This window comes from Salmo salar, chromosome 15, assembly GCF_965601325.2.
Source record: "Salmo salar chromosome 15, fSalSal1, whole genome shotgun sequence".
NCBI lineage: Eukaryota > Metazoa > Chordata > Actinopteri > Salmoniformes > Salmonidae > Salmo > Salmo salar.
The window spans coordinates 40,876,478-40,896,944 of record NC_138305.1 but is presented as its reverse complement, the minus strand read 5'-3'; the positions used below and the strand labels follow the sequence as shown (position 1 = coordinate 40,896,944).

The window sequence follows — 20,467 nt, the reverse complement described above, 5'->3', positions numbered from 1 at the left end:
AAATAACCTTTTATTATTTTCTCTCTGACTTTAAGATAATTGGTATTTATCTAGTATGTTGGGAAGTAACCACTGGTGGAATGATTTCAAATGAATTGGCCAACAACACATTACACATCCCAGAATAGAGATGAGCCAAATCTAAACACTAAATGGACCTAATATGTTACGTTTCACACACATTATTTGTTGCCCTGAGGTTTCCCTTATTATGGTTCAGTGATTTACTGGGGGATTGTATCCACACACACACACACACACACACACACACACACACACACACACACACACACACACACACACACACACACACACACACACACACACACACACACACACACACACACACACACACACACACACACACACACACACACACACACACAAAAGGTGACTAACATCCCAGTGTGGTGCTATGTCCTCTGACTCACGCATTTGGCACTGCCCAGGTAGAAGAGTCGGTTATCAGGGGAGGTGGTCTTCACATTCACACTGATGGTGTTGTAGCGACCCTTCTTGATTTCTGGTCCATATGCACAGACACGGTCTCCCCCGGAGGACACAGACACTTTAATCACATAGATCACCAGACAGAGAGCACTTAAAAAGCCCACAGAACGCTCAGGGATCTTCTATTGGATGTGTCTATTTCCACTGAATCCGTAGATGCCCGCTGTTAGTCTGTGAGGTGGACGGAAGCTGAGCTACAGCGGTGTTTGTAACATCTGTAAAGCAATGATTGTATGCTGTAAAGTCTGACCGATTTTAGCTACAAACCGTTATGATCCCATTCTGAAAATGTTAGACTCTCAGGAACACCGATATGTTTTGCTCTACGATGCTCACAAGCTAATAGCAATGAAAAGGCCCAAGGAACACTCAGAAAAACACAATTATGTAGTGACAGAAGTAAAGTACAAGGTCCTTTAAGGCAAGAGAAACAATTTGTTATTTTACACTTTTGTAAAAAAAAAAAAAAAAAGCCTTGACATTGAATTTTTCTTTTTTGAACAGAGCCTTCACTCAAACTGTGGCAATGCATGTGAACCACGGGGTAAAGCTGGGTGGAGGAATTTACAGGGAGGTGACTTCATTTTCATCACTTTAGGAAGAACCAACTGTGTGTGACTGAACTCTCCTAGAACGAGTTGTGAATCGTGATTTCTGTGATGACACAATGGCACAATTAGCAGAATGGCAATCTTAAAAGCCACTGATAACAGCCGTGAGAACAGGGGAAGTTGAGAACGAGAGAGAGGGATGGAGAGGAGGAGTGTGACTCACAGAGTTGGCCTGCTTGCGCGCCTGGTTGATCAACTCTTTAATCTGGGAGATATTTTTCTTCAAGTTGTCCTTCAGCTCCTGGATGGGCTTCAGTTTCTCCAGCAGTCTGTTTGCCTTGTCTTTCAGGTCCTTCACCTTGGGCCTCGCTGCATGGACTGATAGACACACACGGGTACGCACACACGCACACACCACGCATGCAGAAGCAGACACACACACGCAAGCACACACCCACACAGGCAGACAGAAACACACACACAGGCACGAACAAACACACGCGCGTAAGGACACACACACAGGCTCACGTGCGCACGCACACACGCACACACACACCACACCACACACACACACACACACACACACACACACAGGGAAGAGACATCAGTCTAAAAACATCACTCTTCCTTATTAACTACTGTAGCATGTTCACAGCCACTGCTTTCTGTGAGCCAGGCCTATTAATCAGAGATCAGCGGAGAGAAGGCGGCATCTTAATCACTTATTTAGAAGCATCAAAGGTAAAGAGCTGAAAGCTGTTATGAGAAGAAAGATTGCTATGCATTCAAGAAGGCCCTGACAAAGGCCATGCAGCCGAAACACGTCAGATTTTTAAAACTTTGTTTCTATTGAACATGCCATACAAATAAAGGCATTTTAATTAATTATATGAAGAGTGCATTGGTCCTCCTTTCTTTTTGACATACTTATAGCTGTTCGGGTTAAAAAGAAAAGTGGGACAGTGTCACATCCTGACCATAGTAAGATGTGATTTTCTATGGTAGAGTAGGTCAGGGCGTGACAGGGGGTGTTTTGTGTTTTTCTATTTCTATGTTTAAGTTCTAGTTTTTCTATTTCTATGTTGTTTTGGGGGGGGGGGGGGGGTTGATCTCCAATTGGAGGCAGCTGGTCCTCGTTACCTCTGATTGGAAATCATATTTAAGTAGTGGTTTTTCTTCTTGGGTTTTGTGGGTGATTATATTTTGAGTAGTGTTTGTTTCTCTCTGCGGCACGGTTTGTTGTTTTGTAAATTCGGTTGTTTGTGTTTTGCAAAGTTTCACGGATTTAATAAAATGTGGAACTACAACCACGCTGCACTTTGGTCCGATCCTTTCGACAGCCGTGACAGACAGAAAGAAAGAATATGTGAGATACAGAATTATACAATGTCATTGTCACAACGTCCACAGAAGGTGGCGCTCGGCGGTCGTCGTCGCCGGCCTACTAGCTGCCATCGATCCATGTTTCATGTGTTTGTTAGTTATGTCTGTTTTGTGCGCACCTGTTTCTTGTTTGTAATTAGTGGGAGGGTATTTAGTTTGTCAGTTTCTTGTTTGGGGTTGTGCGGGATTGTTTCGTGTCTGCTGTTGTAAGTTGGGGAATTTATTTTTCTGTCCATTTTATGTCTTAGCGTTTAGGCGTTAGGGTTGCTGGGCTGCGTCCCGAATTATTTTAGAAGACTGTGTTAGTCTTCCTTTATTGGTATTTGCCCTGCCTTTTCGGCTTGATATTTTTGGACTGATTTTTCCCTTCATTAAATTACTATGTGTTTCACGCGCCTGACTTCACCCCTTCCTTCAGAACTATTCTATGACAGTCATTGTGTGAGACAAACGGGCCAGAGTAATACAGGTTTGGATTTTTTTTTAAAAAGATGCATTTTGAGTCAGTCAGCTCATGATATGGCACAGATAATAATTTCATATACAGGAGATACTGTAGCTAAGGCTTGACTACCCTTAAGAACTACAACACCCAGAAGATCTTACTGTTTTTCCTCAGGATCCTGGATCATGTTAGCCTTGTTGACGTCATCCTCCAGCTTGCAGGCCCATCAGGTTCATGTCTCTCATTCTGGACAGCACATTGTTGGCTGTGTTTTTGGCACCTCCTGCCTTGGACTTGGTGGCCTGTAGCTTAGCTGCTGTATCTGGATGATACAGTATGTACTCATTTTATCTTGAACGCAATAATCAAAGTCTTACTGTAAATCAGAGAGAGAATGGTAATCCAACATGTTATGGACTATAGAAGGTAGTCAGTCATACATGACTTACAGAAACCTTTCTGTAAACTGCTGCTCACCTTTCAGATGTTTCTACGGCACCCTTTCCTCAGTGACTGATACCTTCCCATATTTAACCTGGATTGTGCTGCTTTGACATCTTTCATGTTGGATCTATAAGCATTTCGCTACACCCGCAATAACATCTGCTAAACAAGTATACAGGTATGTGACCAATAACATCTGCTAAACACGTATACAGGTATGTGACCAATAACATCTGCTACACACGTATACAGGTATGTGACCAATAACATCTGCTCAACACGTATACAGGTATGTGACCAATAACATCTGCTCAACACGTATACAGGTATGTGACCAATAACATCTGCTCAACACGTATACAGGTATGTGACCAATAACATCTGCTCAACACGTATACAGGTATGTGACCAATAACATCTGCTAAACACGTATACAGGTATGTGACCAATAACATCTGCTAAACACGTATACAGGTAGGTGACCAATAACATCTGCTAAACACGTATACAGGTAGGTGACCAATAACATCTGCTAAACACGTATACAGGTAGGTGACCAATAACATCTGCTAAACACGTATACAGGTATGTGACCAATAACATCTGCCAAACACGTATACAGGTATGTGACCAATAACATCTGCTAAACATGTACAGTGGGGCAAAAAAGTATTTAGTCAGCCACCAATTGCGCAAGTTCTCCCACTTAAAAAGATGAGAGAGGCCTGTAATTTTCATCATAGGTACACGTCAACTATGACAGACAAAATGAGGGAAAAAAAATCCAGAAAATCACATAGTAGGATTTTTTATGAATTTATTTGCTAATTACGGTGGAAAATAACTATTTGGTCACCTACAAACAAGCAAGATTTCTGGCTCTCACAGACCTGTAACTTCTTCTTTAAGAGGCTCCTCTGTCCTCCACTCATTAGCTGTATTAATGGCACCTGTTTGAACTTGTTATCAGTATAAAAGACACCTGTCCACAACCTCAAACAGTCACACTCTAAACTCCACTATGGCCAAGACCAAAGAGCTGTCAAAGGACACCAGAAACAAAATTGTAGACCTGCACCAGGCTGGGAAGACTGAATCTGCAATAGGTAAGCAGCTTGGTTTGAAGAAATCAACTGTGGGAGCAATTATTAGGAAATGGAAGACATACAAGACCACTGATAATCTCCCTCGATCTGGGGCTCCACGCAAGATCTCCCCCCGTGGGGTCAAAACGATCGCAAGAATGGTGAGCAAAAATCCCAGAACCACAAGGGGGGACCTAGTGAATGACCTGCAGAGAGCTGGGACCAAAGTAACAAAGCCTACCATCAGTAACACACTACGCCGCCAGGGACTCAAATCCTGCAGTGCCAGACGTGTCCCCCTGCTTAAGCCAGTACATGTCCAGGCCCGTCTGAAGTTTGCTAGAGAGCATTTGGATGATCCAGAACAGGATTGGGAGAATGTCAGATGAAACCAAAATATAACTTTTTGGTAAAAACTCAACTCGTCGTGTTTGGAGGACAAAGAATGCTGAGTTGCATCCAAAGAACACCATACCGACTGTGAAGCATGGGGGAGGAAACATCATATATAAACACGTATACAGATATGTGACCAATAAAATGTGATTTGATTTGAGGATGTCCTCTAACCCAATACCTACACCCCTATACTGCTATCCATCTGCTCTGGTCCCACATCATGGGCTCAGCCTGATACATTTCTCCAGCAACATCAATGATAAATATTTAACTTCTTCCTTTAAAACAAAAGTCATTTTTTAGTGTTGTTTGTGTGCTTACCATTGGGGATTGCATTCAGCTTCCCTAATGTATTGTCGAGATCTTTCAGCAAGCCCTTGTTCTTCAAGCCACCAGCTGTCACCCGGGCCTGGAGACTGCCCACACTCTCAGCATTCTCTGAAACACAAAGACCGCACCCTCCGCTTGGTTAGCAAACAGTCCTCAGAAAACACAGTTCTTTGAAATATTTCTGCCGTTTATCATCACAGTTGGTGGGTGTTGTGTGTGGGGGGGGGGGGGGGGGACTGGGTTTACCGTTCACATCACTCCCTAATTTATTGGCTTCGTTCCACAGTTGAACGCTCCTCTGAACAGAGTTCTTGGCGTTATTCTTCAAAGAGCCTTTAGGTCCTGAGGCCTGTGTGTGTGTGTGCACCAAGAATGTAAGTGTGATTATCAGAATAATGCATTCTACAGTGACGGAAGAAACATACAGTGGTACTACGTACTCCTGGGTACTGCACAATGTACAAACAGTACACATGCTGATTAATATTCCTCATAGAGAGAACCCCAGGTAAATACAGCTCTGTTTCTTAGAGTTTTCATCATAACTGAATATATTAAAGTACATCAGTTAATAAAAAAATACCAACACAGTTTGGAAAACGACCGTAGTCTTTTTCAACATTGTATTAATAATGTGTGGAGTATAAAGTAGTGTTTTTTAACAGAGGACACACGGGCTGAGGAGATTTTCCACAGAGGGGACCAATGTACCCACTCAGACATCTGAGCTTCTCCCTCTCTCCTTTAGAGAGAAGAAGAAAGAGAGGGGGAAAAGGTTTCTCTTCACCTCCGCTGGCTCCTGCTGCAGGAGGGAGAGTCACGATAATAAGGACGACAGCGCTGGGACTTTGATCTCTACTGCGTGACAAATGGAAATGAATAAGGAAATGCAAAAACGTTTGAACGCCAAATCTCTGCTGCTCAGCACATTAGAGACAGAGGTCCTCTTTGAATCCTTACACTCACACACTCTCACACTCTCACACGGTAAAGGGTTGATGTGTGTGTAGGTGTGTGTGTGTGCATGCTCTCACCAGCTGAAGGGCCTCTGTCCCGCGTGCCCTGGCCTGCTTTGCCTCTTTGTCAGCCTCCTCGATGAAGTCCTTGATGTTGCTGTTGAATGCTGCCGTGGCGTTAAAGGACAGGTTCTTGGCTTCCGCCAGGATGCTGTGAGGAGGCAGCAAGAGACTTGGTTAGGACACCATCCAACACATGAACAAAATATTCAAGAACAACAATTACATCCACCATATCATTATAACAGAGGTACAGCAAGCAAAACTACTACCCATCTGATGTATGTGTGTCTGTCTGTGTGTCTGTCTGCCTGTCCCGTACCTGTCCAGGATGCAGAGGACTCGTTGAGCTGGGCAGCATGGTTCTTAGCGTCCTGCAGCAGGTCAGTCAGGGTGTTGTCACTCAGGCCCTTGGTCAGACGGCTCACTCTGTAATCCAGGTGCTCATGGAGAGAACCCAGCTCATGCTCCATCTCCTCCAGATCCTACACAGAAGAGAGAGAAAGAGAAAGAGGAAGAGAAAGAGAAAGAGAAAGAGAAAGAGACAGACAGACAGACAGACAGACAGACAGACAGACAAATAGAGCAGGAGAGCAACACGGACAGACAGAAAAACAAACAGAAAGAGAGAGAAAGAAAGAGGGAGAGAGATGAAGCTGAACCCCTGGCTTGATGCAGGTGGGACATATGTACAAATAAAGGCCTGGGTGGAAAAAGTTCAAGTCCAATAGTGCTCCAGGCAACATCTGTCTGACATCATAAAAGCATTCCAACATAGTAAAAGTGTCTTCCTCTCCCAATGACTGGGGCTTGACAGGTCTGACTGGAGTTTAAGATGTGTGTGAGTGTGTGTGGTGTCTAGAGACTACCTCAATCTCCTTATTGATGTTGTCTGAGAGCCCGTTGGCTTCAGCCAGAATGCGCTCTCCGTCTTCCAGCACGTCTTCAGTTCCTTTCTTCACTGAGCTCAAAGAATCCCTCTTTCTCTGCAAGCAGACCAGACAACACAATCAGCCCAACTAACTTTACAGAAACTACAACACAAAACTGTGTATATACCGTAACTGGGAATAGACACCGCTACCCATTATCAAAAGGGTGAAACGGGAGGTGTATGGTTGTGTGTGTGTGTGTGTGTGTGTGTGTGTACAAGCTGCTGACCTCCAGGGCAGTGAGGTTGCGCTGGTTCTGTCCAGACAGGGCCCCAGCCTCCCTGCTCTTCCCCTGGGCATCCTTCAGCAGGGCCTGGGCCTCGTCCAGCTTGGCCCGGTGGTCACCCATCTCTGTCACCTCAGCCTTCAGGTCCTCCGTAGCCTGGTGAGGGTCCCCAAAGAGACGCTTCACCTTCTGGTACAGGGCCTCTGCCAGTCTGGAGAGCGAGAGTGGAGGGGGGGAATGAGAAGGAGGGAAGAGAGAAAGAGAGAGGGAAGAAGAGAGGGAAAAAGAAGGGGGTGGAGAAAAAGAGACAGAGAGAGATAAAGAGAGAACGATGGGGAAAGAGAAAGGGGAAGATCAGAGTACTGTATAGCGTGAGGAGGAGAGGAACATGTTCTTTCTCTCTCCTTTCTTTCTTCTTCTCCTCCATCTGTGGATCAGACCAGCCACTAGATGTCCCTCTTTCTTTTTGCATGACTCATCCAGGCTTCAGCCAGAAGGAAACATGAGTAAACTGGTTTGATTAGAATTAATAATATTCCTCATACACACACCTCAGGCAACTTTTAATTAGTTCATTAAGGTTTCACATAAGAAAAGTAAACTTCCTTCATTCAGTTGAGATTTGCTTGGCCGCGAAATTATTTGTAGAATATTTTAAAAAACTGTGAATCAATAAATATGCAAATAAAAAAATGACTATAGTACACAAATATGTTTTTAAATAGATCACCTCTTTGTTTACTGTATGAAAGCATTCATTTAGCTGTGATTAAAGTGACCCAGGCAAAGCAGGGGATACCTTCCTAAAAATATGAGGTGTGTGGTGTGACCTGTGTCCTGCATATGTGGTGCGACCTGTGTGCTGCAGTGGAGGCTGTTGAGGGGAGCACGGCTCATAATAATGTCTGGAACGGAGAACATGGAATGATATCTAACACATGAAAACCATGTTTGATACCATTACACTAATTCCGCTCCAGACATTACCACGAGCCCGTCCTCCCCAATTAAGGTGCCACCAACCTCCTGTGGTGTGCTGCTATGCTTGGATACACTAGTCCCATCCCTGTGTGAACCATAATAGACTGACATTATAGTCTGTGATCTGATGTTGACTAGAGGTTGGTATCTGGGGTTGACCAGTCAGGCCTTACCCCAGCTCCTCCTCTGAGATGTGGTTCTTGCCTCCCAGCTGGTGTTTGCGGAGCTCGGCTACCATGGTCTCAATCTCCTGGTGCATCTCATTCAGGCTCTTCTCTGGAGCTCCGTTCCTGCCCAGAGTCTCATTCAGCTCTGTAGCCTTGACTTTCAGAGCTGGAGGTTAGAGGACATGGGGAAGTCATTGTAATTTTTACACGAAAGCAGGAACACGCACACACACTGCCGTAAGGCACAATTTTCTATTTCCTGACACTCTGTCCTATACTGTCACCTCTAGCTGAAAGGCTGAGAACAGAATGTGTTATAAATCAAACAGTGTTTGATACATGTCTCCTCTCATCAAAACCCAGGTTTTTATCCTGCTGCTGCCATGATGACCATGAGAGAGAGAGAGAGAGAGAGAGAGGAGAGAGAGGAGAGAGAGGGGAGAGAGGGGAGAGAGGGGAGAGAGAGAGAGAGAGAGAGAGAGAGAGAGAGAGGAGAGAGAGAGAGGGGAGAGAGAGAGAGGGGAGAGAGAGAGAGAGAGAGAGTGAGAGAGAGGGGAGAGAGAGAGAGAGGAGAGAGAGAGAGAGAGAGTGAGAGAGAGGGGAGAGAGAGAGAGAGAGAGAGGAGAGAGAGAGGGGATCTGAGAGGGCTGTGCGTCTGTTTGCTATGCTGCTAACATCAAAAAAACATGCCAAATCCACACTGGCCTCTAAACAACACAAGGGCCAGTTAGTTAGTACAGGAAGTGTGTATTACTACACTACACTAGACGCCATCATCAGCAAAGAGCTCATCTTCGTATGCGTGTTATTTGCGTACAGCCAAGCCTTTGTGTGTGTGTTCGTAGAGCACAGAGGGATGAGCTACAGAAGCAGCTAGCGAGCGCCCAGATTAGATGAGTTGCTCAAAGGCAAGACAGAACAAAGTGGATCACAACAAAAGCACTTTTTACTTTCCATTCAATGGCGATGGAGGCTTCTTAAAAGTTGATTCAAAGACATTCAAATTCTGCTTGGCAGACCAATGTACTGTAATCAAATGAATGTGGTCTTTGAAATCTAAACCCAATCAGTTCAAAAGAAACGGAGAGAGAAGTTGCTCCAATTGGGTTCTAATTTGAATATAAATCATCAAATTGAAAATGAGGCTTAATTGGATGCATTCCCTACATTCCTGAACAGTTCAAACGTAAACACTTAATGTGATTACAAAGACAAAATATATACCTATTAAAGGCGCGGAATAATTACATAGCATGTTTCAATGGCAATTAAACACTTAAATGTTTGGTGGATTGCATAATCAGATTGTCTCCTTTACGAATACATCAGCATGAAAAACCAGTCCAGTCTCTTCCTTAATGCTTTAACAAGACGCTCTATGTGATCACAAATCTCTGTGAGGAAGTCAAGGGAGACATGCTCTGTGCATCCCACTTTGAGTGTGTTCTTTTTTGGAAATCTTTCAGAAAATACTATTTTTATGTAAACGAGGATGGCATCACTGAAGTCAGTCATTGCCTACAATCAGTAGACATGTAAATATCCCATTTGAACCAGTCCAATCCTCTAATGGGTTAGAGACTGTGTTTGAGGTTCAGTGAAAGTTTGTGTGTGTGTGTGTGTGTTCGCGTTTTGTTTGACAATGTGTGTGTTTGTGTGTGCATGTGGTTTTTGTGTACATTCCTTTGAATGTGTGTGTATGTGTGTCTGTGTATCTGCGCATGCGCGTGTATGTGCCGTATGGTTCTGGCAGTGCCAGTCCCACCTGCTGTAGCATGTACAGTTGAAGTTCAGTAGCATGCACAGTTGAAGTTTACATACACTTAGGTTGCAGTCGTAAAAACTCGTTTTTCAACCACTCCACACATTTCTTGTTAACAAACTATAGTTTTGGTAAGTCGGTTTGTGCACGACACAAGTCATTTTTCCAACAATTGCTTACAGACAGATTAGTTCACTTATAATTCACTGTATCACAATTCCAGTGGGTCAGAAGTTTACATACACTAAGTTGACTGTGCCTTAAAATAGTTTGGAAAATTCCAGAAAATGATGACATGGCTTTGGAAGCTTATGATAGGCTAATTGATATCATTTGAGTCAATTGGAGGTGTACCTGTGGATGTGTTTCAAGGCCTACCTTCAAACTCAGTGCCTCTTTGCTTGACATCATGGGAAAATCAAAAGAAATCAGCCAAGACGTCAGAAAGAAAAATGTAGACCTCCACAAGTCTGGTTCATTCTTGGGAGCAATTTCCAAATACCTGAAGGTACCATGTTCATCTGTACAAACAGTAGTATGCAACTATAAACACCATGTGACCACGCAGCCATCATACCGCTCAGGAAGGAGACGCGTTCTGTCTCCTAGAGATAAACATACATTGGTGCGAAAAGTGCAAATCAATCCCAGAACAACAACAAAGGACCTTGTGAAGATACTGGAGGAAACAGGTACAAAAGTATCTATATCCACAGTAAAACGAGTCCTATATCGACATATCCTGAAAGGCCGCTCAGCAAGGAAGAAGCCACTGCTCCAAAACCGCCATAAAAAAGCCAGACTACGGTTTGCAACTGCACATGGGGACAAAGATCATACTTTTTGGAGAAATTTCCTCTGGTCTGATGAAACAAAAATAGAACTGTTTGGCCATAATGACCATTGTTATGTTTGGAGGAAAAGGGGGAGGCTTGCAAGCCGAAGAACACCATCCCAACTGTGAAGCACGGGGGTGGCAGCATCATGTTGTGGGGGTGCTTTGCTGCAGGAGGGACTGGTGCACTTCACAAAATAGATAGCATCATGAGGAGGATAATTATGTGGATATATTGAAGCAACATATCCTCTTACATCTAGACGTTCCGCTAGCGGAACACCTGCTCCATTTCCAATGATGGGCGTGGCGCGAAATACAAACTCCTCTAAAATACAAAAACTTCCATTTTTCAAACATATGACTATTTCACAGCATTTTAAAGATAAGACTCTCCTTTATCTAACCACACTGTCCGATTTCAAAAAGGCTTTACAACGAAAGCAAAACATTAGATTATGTCAGCAGAGTACCAAGCCAGAAATAATCAGACACCCATTTTTCAAGCTAGCATATAATGTCACAAAAACCTAGAAGACAGCTAAATGCAACACTAACCTTTGATGATCTTCATCAGATGACAACCCTAGGATATTATGTTATACAATACATGCATGTTTTGTTCAATCAAGTTCATATTTATATCAAAAAACAGCTTTTTACATTAGCATGTGACGTTCAGAACTAGCATACCCCCCGCAAACTTCCGGGGAATTTGCTAACAATTTACTAAATTACTCACGATAAACGTTCACAAAAAGCATAACAATTATTTTAAGAATTATAGATACAGACCTCCTCTATGCACTCGATATGTCCGATTTTAAAATAGCTTTTTGGTGAAAGCACATTTTGCAATATTCTAAGTACATAGCCCAGGCATCATGGGCTAGCTATTTAGACACCCGGCAAGTTTAGCACTCACCAATATCAGCTTTACTATTATAAAAGTTTCATAACCTTTTGTTGTCTTCGTCAGAATGCACTCCCAGGACTGCTACTTCAATAACAAATGTTGGTTTGGTCCAAAATAATCCATCGTTATATCCGAATAGCGGCGTTTTGTTCGTGCGTCCCAGACACTATCTGAAATGGTAAATCAGGGTCGCGCGCATGGCGCAATTCGTGACAAAAAAAATCTAAATATTCCATTACCGTACTTCGAAGCATGTCAACCGCTGTTTAAAATCCATTTTTATGCCATTTTTCTCGTAAAAAAGCGATAATATTCCGACCAGGAATCTCCTTTTAGCTAAACTGATGAAAGTAAACAAAGCTTTCGGTCGATGTGGGCACGAGCCTGAGTCTCACAGTACTGTAACCAGCCACTACCCAAACGCGCTACTTTGTTTCAGCCAGAGCCTGCAAAGCCACGATTCAGCTTTTTACCGCCTTCTGAGACCCTATGGCAGCCGTAGGAAGTGTCACGGGACAGCTAAGTGTCACGGGACACACTCTTCAATAAACAGAGACAAGAAGAACGACACCTTGTCAGACAGGCCACTTCCTGCCTGAAACCTTGTCAGGTTTTTGCCTGCCAAATGAGTTCTGTTATACTCACAGACACCATTCAAACAGTTTTAGAAACTTTGGAGTGTTTTCTATCCATATGTAATAAGTATATGCATATTCTAGTTACTGGGTAGGAGTGGTAACCAGATTAAATCGGGTATGTTTTTTATCCAGCCGTGAAAATACTGCCCCCTAGCCATAACAGGATATAAAGACATCAGTCACGAAGTTAAAGCTTGGTCGCAAATGGGTCTTCCAAATGGCCAATGACCCCAAGCATACTTCCAAAGTTGTGGCAAAATGGCTTAAGGACAACAAAGTCAAGGTATTGGAGTGGCCATCACAAAGCCCTGACCTCAATTCTATAGAACATTTGTGGGCAGAACTGAAAAAGCGTGTGCGAGCAAGGAGGCCTACAAACCTGACTCAGTTACACCAGCTCTGTCAGGAGGAATTGGACAAAATTCATCCAACTTATTGTGGGAAGCTTGTGGAAGGCTAACCAAAACATTTGACCCAAGTTAAACAATTTAAAGGCAATGCTACCAAATACTAATTGAGTGCATGTAAACATCTGACCCACTGGGAATGTGATGAAAGAAATACAAGCTGAAATAAATAATTCTCTCTGCTATTATTCTGACATTTCACATTCTTAAAATAAAGTGGTGATCCTAACTGACCTAAGACAGGGCATTTTTACTAGGATTAAATGTCAGGAATTGTGAAAAACTGAGTTTAAATGTATTTGGCTAAGGTGATGTGAACTTCTGACTTCAACTGTAGTAGGGATGGTCCATGCTGGCGAGGCTGGGGGAGAAAGGTTCCCTGCTGACACTAATCATGTCACCCACGGTGAGGAGCCACAACATGCCAGCCCACTCTGATTATACCGCCTTCTCCAGACCCCATCATCCATCCCTATTAATTAGGCCTTTACATGGCAACACCGCTCCAGCGCTCTACACCTACCAGGCCCTTTATTAACAGAATCATCTTCCAATTTCAACCCAGTAGAAAATGTTACAAAACAATGGAGTCTAATCACAGAGCAGAGAACACAGCACTGAGCACAGACACTGATTCCCACAACATCCTGACCCTCTGGCCTTTACGACACTGAATCAGTGCTCTGCAGCATTACAGCAGGAATGTAATTTAGAGATACTAGTTTATGGGAGAATCTTATCTTATATGAATGTAGACAAATGTACTGTACCTTCTGCAGCCAGTAGGTTGTTCTTGACGAATAGTTCCAGGTCTTTGTCTCTTTTGTGGATTCTCTCAGCATCGTTGCCTGTTTGCTCGCCGTCTGCCGACACTTTGGTCACCTGGGAGAGAACACACACACATTCAATCAGTTGGACGGACAAACCAATCCAGGATGGGCCAGTGTTCAGAGTGTTCATTCAAGATGCACAATTCCCACTGGGCACACGCTGGTTGAATCAACGTTTTTTATATTGTCAGTTCAATGAAATTATGTTAAACCAACGTGGAATAGATGTTAAATTGTGTTTATACCGCTGCTACTTTCTGTTGTTATCATCTATGCATAGTCACTTTAATAACTCTACCTACATGTACATATAACCTCAACTAACCGGTGCCCCGCACATTGACTCTGTACCGGTACCCCCCTGTATATAGTCTCGCTACTGTTATTTTACTGCAGCTCTTTAATTACTTGTTTATTTTATTTCTTATTCTTATCCCTATTTTTTTAACTGCATTGTTGATTAGGGGTTCGTAAGTAAGCATTTCACTATAAGGTTAAATGTTGTATTTGGCGCATGTGTCTATTACAACTTGATTTGAAATTGTGCCTAGTGTGTTAACTGCACGTTTCCAATCCGGAATCCTGTGGCCCCCAATGGTCTAAGGAACAGCCTCAGAGTGACTGGTCCAAAAAATCTATTTCATAACCAGCAGTCAGAGTTGATTTAGACCATTCATAAATGCTAAATCAAGGTCAATAGCTAAGTGCTGTTCCTGACTGTGTGTTCGAATCAAAAGAGACAACCTAGGACATACACAAAGAACCAATGTCAATGAAAATATATGTATTTCTTACAATAACCAAGGCTTCAAAAGAAAAGATAAATCTTTGTTTTGCAGCGAGGAACAAAACAACAAGGTCAGGACTATAGAATGAGTGAATCACAAAATGGACTAGCTGTGCTTACGTAACAGACTAGGACTAAATCAAACAACCTAACAGAGTGGTCTTGATTAAATATCAATGTCAGAATGTGTTTTCTTGTCAGAGAAATGAGAAGCAGAGATGTCTTATAGACAGTAGGTTGTTTTGGTAACAGAGTTCTATCCAAAGATCTTTCTGCAACAGAACATTCTACAGTACCAGCCAAAAGTTTGGACACACCTGCTCATTCCAGGGTTTTTCTTTATTTTTACTATTTTCTACATTGTAGAATAATAGTGAAGACTTCAAAACTATGAAATAACACATATGGAATCATGTAATAACCAGAAAAGTGTTAAACAAATCAAAATATATTTTATATTTGAAATTCTTCAAAGTAGCCTTGATGACAGCTTTGCACACTTTTGGCATTCTCTCAACCAGCTTCATGAGGTAGTCACCTGGAATGCATTTCAATTAACAGGTGTGCCTTGTTAAAAGTAAATTTGTGGAATTTCTTTCCTTCTTGATGTGTTTGAACCAATCAGTTGTGTTGTGACAAGGTGGGGGTGGTATACAGAAGATAGCTTTATTTGGTAAAAAACCAAGTCCATATTATGGCAAGAACAGCTCAAAACAAGCAAAGAGGAATGACAGTCCATCATTACTTTAAGACATCAGTCAATACGTAACATTTCAAGAACTTTGAAAGTTTCTTCAAATGCAGTCGCAAAACCCTCAAGCACCATGATGATACTGGCTCTCATGAGGACCGCCACAGGAAAGGAAGACCCAGAGTTACCTCTGCTGCAGAGGATAAATTCATTAGAGTTAACTGCACCTCAGATTGCTGCCCAAATAAATAAATGCTTCATAGAGTTCAAGTAAAAGACACATCTCAAAATCAACTGTTCAGAGGAGACTGCGTGAATCAGGCCTTCATGGTCAAATTGCTGTAAAGGAACCACTACCTAAGGACACCAATAAGAAGAGACTTGCTTGGGCCAAGAAACACAACTAATGGACATTAGACCGGTGGAAATCTGTTCTTTGGTCTGATGAGTCCAAATGTTCGATTTTTGGTGCCAACCGCCGTGTCTTTGTGAGATGCAGAGTAGGTGAACGGATGATCTCTGCATGTGTGGTTCCCACTGTGAAGCACGGAGGAGGAGGTGTGATGGTGTGGGGGTGCTTTGCTGGTGACACTGTCAGTGATTTATTTCAAATTCAAGGCACACTTAACCAGCATCGCTACCACAGCATTCTGCAGCGATACGCCATCCCATCTGGTTTGCGCTTATTGGGACTATCAATAGTTTTTTAACAGGACAATAACCGAAAACACACCTCCAGGCAGTGCAAGGGCTATTTGACCAGTAGGTTGTCACCAGGCTACCTAGGTTACATCCGGCCAGCTGCAGGTGCCTCTCCAGCGAATTCTGTGGCGAGAGCATGTGCTGTGGGGGAGACACACACACATACACACGCAGAGTGGAGAGAGTCAGAGTGGGGCACTGTGCCGAAAGGTCATCTACCATTAAATCACCACAGGTCTGGCAGGCGAGGTGTGTGTGAGCAGACCCTCGATTCCCTGTATTTAACTTTGCACCCCAGCCCAATTCATCAGTGTTATGCCAGTAGGCCCCCTGCCATATATCTCCTCACAGACTTACAAGCAGCAGAGCACCAGCGACTGTAAAAGGGCATCTAGCTCAGTGGACTCTAAAAGCCCAGTCTGAGCCAATGATCTGGCTTTCCACAAGAGGGGAGCAATCAAGTGATGTCTTCATTGGCCCCCCTCAGGATGCCCTTTAGTAATAATCTGCATCTTTGTTGTGTCTTATATCTCCAGTTCCATCTCCTCTGCTTTCCGAGGATTTGGGGAAAATTCACTCTTGTTATCAAAACCGCTTGTTATCAATACGTTTAAAGGCTGCTGTGTGTGTAATATATCACTGCTACAGATTGTGGTGATTGTGTCTTTGTTCTTGCATGAGACGGAGAGGTGGCTAAACGGAGTGGAGCTATGGTGTCGTCTGGAGGGGATTTGAGGCGTGTTTGAAGCCGCGGTGTGTGACGGGCTCTACGTCTCCCACAGAGACACTAACAGCTGAGAGATATTAACACAGCACCTTGTCCAGGTGGGTAACTTAATCACGACTGATTCTGTTCATCTTGGCAAAATCCAAGCTTTTTCTTTTTATATGCCAGCTTACTATCTTTATCTTTAAAATCTAATAATCATATAATTGTTTTATACAGAAATAATGTAGTACTCTCTTTGGAGAGAACACTAAGGGAAGTGTTTGAGTGCCTTCTATTCACCTTGAGTTACTCTGTCATGTTCTCAAACTAGTTGAGGACTTTGTATGGCAGTGGTAGAGAGGTGGTGAGGTTGATACTGGTGATGATTTGATGCAATCTTTGCATATCACTAATGAGGAGCCCAGAACAGTCTATATCGCATGCTATAACACACACACACACACACACACACACACACACACACACACACACACACACACACACACACACACACACACACACACACACACACACACACACACACACACACACACACACACACACACACACACACACACACACACACACACACACACACAGGACATCACACCACCCTACTGGGGGTCAAGGGGTCAACCCCAAGGGCATGGGGGTGCTAATGGTAGCTTGTTGCCTGGCAACATCTCTACCAGGGTGGCATTACTGTATTTACAAGGGCGACTGTGTTGCCACCCGAGGAGGGGGCACAGCCTGAGAGAAGTGCTTTTCAATGTGAGGGACATGATGGAACGGGTTGAGCTCCAGGTCCTTCCTCCTTCACCTTGTTTAGTTTAGTTTCATACCATTCCCCCCCACACACCAGTGCTCCCTCAAAAGACACAATCGCTCTTTGAAAACACTTCAAGATCGCCGTCCTTCGTCCTCTATTCTTTAGGCTTTGGAGAATCCTGGAGTTTTTTTGCTGGTTTGAGATTAAACAGGAGCGGCACCGGGTGAAGGGATCTCGAGCGTGAAATTTAACATAGAGTGTGAAGCGGCTTTTGGCAGCCCATTATGAATGTTCAACATGCCACAAGCAATAGGAAAGCAAAACACACACTTGCGGGCACAGTACACACACACACAAAAAACAAACCATGTGTAGACTTGTCATGTCCTTCCAGTTTCTCCTGAAGAAATGAACATGTTTTTTACAGACCCGCTGTTACATAGGAAGGCCTGACAATCCACACAGAAAGAGGGCACACATCCTGCGAGTGTGAAAGTTTGTGATAAAACAGTCAAATGCACACACTGCATGAAATACATGCACAAGATCACACACCAGTCCAATTCCTGTTACCATCCTCAAAGGCAAGACAACGTGCAGCCAATCAGTTTCACTTGAATCATTTAACATGCAGTCTCAAACAAATTACAGTAATTAAAGAGCAAACAATGTTCAGTGAAACAAGGCTGCTACTTCTTTTTTCCAAATGAAGGTTTGACAGTGTCCTTTACTTCATCTTATTTTTTTACAGAAATAGTGTGGCTGCCATCTTTGTTTACTTTGTGGATTGGAGCTTCTTCGCATGCAGTTGGGGTATAATGATTTGTCTGCCATGTTTTGGCCTTCTCCAGTGGCAAATGATCAGGGTAATTACAAGGGCTTTCCACAGATGGAAGGAGGAGTTGGTTAAAAGTATCTTTCATCTTTCCTTTTCTCCCGATTCACCGCAGTCTTATTTTTGCAATGCTATCGAAATGTCGAATTTCCTGCGTCTCTTTTCCAGGGTCGTATTCATTAGTCGCATTACTCCAAAAAGAAAACATTTTGTAACAAAAACTACAGTTTCTATTGGACGAATAGGTCCCTTCGTATTTTGTTCCGTTTGCTTCCTAGAGTAAACGGTATACGGGTTATTTTAGCATTTTTGCATGTTTTGCAACGGAATCCGACTAATGAATACACCCCAGGTTGAGAATCCTAAAGTGGAGGAAGAATGGCGCCAAGCAAGCTCAAACCTGCATCTCTCGAATATAGACCTACGTCTTCCAAATATAAACTTGGTCCTCGCAAATATAAAAAAACAACTGATGCTGAGTACTTTTTTTCTCTTGTTAATAGTGACCATGGAGGGATTGACACGGAGTTTGAAGGAGTTGAAGAGAATGAGGATGAAGTATTAAATGAAGGAGCGGCTTCGGTGTCTGAAGAGTGGGAAGACCTGTCCACGATGATTCTTTGTTGACTGGAGTACGGTTGAAGGTTAAAAAAAAAGTAAATCATTGGGTTGTCTGACCCGTATGATGTTTTGATTTGGAGTTTCTCCCTTCTCGGGCAATGTTATGATATGTTAGCTACCCATTTAAAGCATTCATGCCTACTGTGCTGCAGGGATTTCGCTGCCAGATATTTGGTCATGTAGCATCAGTTCGTAGGAAGGAGCAGCCTAGATGTGCCAGATGTGAGGGTTTTCATTTTGTGGAGACATGCCTGGAGGACAAACCCAGTCAGTGTAGTAACTCCTAAGGTAATCATGAAGCCAGGTCTTCAGAGTGCCCGGTAAAAGTGAAACAGATACAGGTAACTAAAGTCAGAATAGGACATGGTGTTACAATAGGTATGTAGTGCAGTGAAAATGGTTGGGGTGGACTGGGAGGGAATGCACTCCCCGCCGCTGTTACAGAATGACCAATGGCAACAGTGAATGTTCCCATTACAACTTGAGGTCCCCAGAAAATGTGCTTTGACAAATCTTCCTGGCTTCATCACGATGGTTGTGACTTGTGCTGTGCAAGTAGAACACAGGAAATGTTTATGGAATTTTTTTGGGAAGTTCGAGACATATCTGTGAACCTACAGGAAATGTTGCCAGTAGAAGTGCTGGTCTCCCAGGCCCGGGGAAGGATCTATCTGTATTATGGATAGTGGGATTGGTGGTGGGTACTGATTATGTAGTTTAGGGTGGGTTTTAGTTTTTGGGGTTTCTTCCAATATATATTTATGTTCATCTGAGTGAGTCTTGCACTCATACAGTACCTGTGAGAGGCATCAATACACTTAAAAATCCACTAGAAGAAGAAGACTACTTTCACCCGCTATTGCGCCGCCGCCCTAACAAGCAACACACTTTTTGCGGCTTGCCTTGCACCAATCAAGGAAGGGAATGAGGCCTACCAAGCTAGCTAATTTCCTGCCATTTGACGATGAACTCTTCACGACAAATTACGGTAATATAATGTTCAGTAAAATGTTGCCATTAAAAATGATTTATTTATTTTTCTCACCAATTTTAATCTTGACTCATCCCTGCAACTGCCCAAAGGGTAGGCGAAGGTCGAGTCATGCGTCCCCCAAAACATGACCCATCAAACCGTGCTTCTTAACACCCACCCGCTTGACCCAGAAGCCAGCCGCACCAATGTGTCGGAGGAAACAGCGTTCAACTGACGACCGAGGTCAGCCTGCAGGTGCCTGCCTGCCACAAGAGAGCGATGTGCGAAGTAAAGCCCCCCAGCCAAACTCTCCCCTAACCCGGACGACGCTGGGCCAATTGTGTGCTGCCCTAGGGTCTCCCGATCACGGCCGGTTGTGACACTCGGGAGGCCTGCCATTACATTTGGATAAACGGAAGGAGTTCCTGAGCAGCAATGTCGATTATCGACTTTAATTACGGTCCAAGAGTGTTGTTGTGGAGCACCATACAATCTGCATCCACCTCCAAAAGATGAGGCATGA

The 20,467-nt window shown here is 43.4% G+C and overlaps 1 protein-coding gene across 1 annotated transcript in view; it reads right to left on the bottom strand.

Moving 5' to 3' along the window:
• Positions 1 to 20,467, bottom strand: part of LOC106571517 (laminin subunit alpha-2) — a 156,590-nt gene that overhangs the window by 18,544 nt on the left and 117,579 nt on the right. The window contains 15 exon segments of the mRNA XM_082961482.1: positions 432 to 576; positions 1,286 to 1,439; positions 3,037 to 3,107; positions 3,109 to 3,211; positions 5,139 to 5,255; positions 5,394 to 5,496; positions 6,182 to 6,314; positions 6,486 to 6,498; positions 6,501 to 6,648; positions 7,033 to 7,149; positions 7,325 to 7,532; positions 8,476 to 8,635; positions 13,798 to 13,934; positions 16,105 to 16,178; positions 17,047 to 17,189. Of these exon segments, the coding sequence (XP_082817608.1) occupies positions 432 to 576; positions 1,286 to 1,439; positions 3,037 to 3,107; positions 3,109 to 3,211; positions 5,139 to 5,255; positions 5,394 to 5,496; positions 6,182 to 6,314; positions 6,486 to 6,498; positions 6,501 to 6,648; positions 7,033 to 7,149; positions 7,325 to 7,532; positions 8,476 to 8,635; positions 13,798 to 13,934; positions 16,105 to 16,178; positions 17,047 to 17,189 (1,826 nt within the window).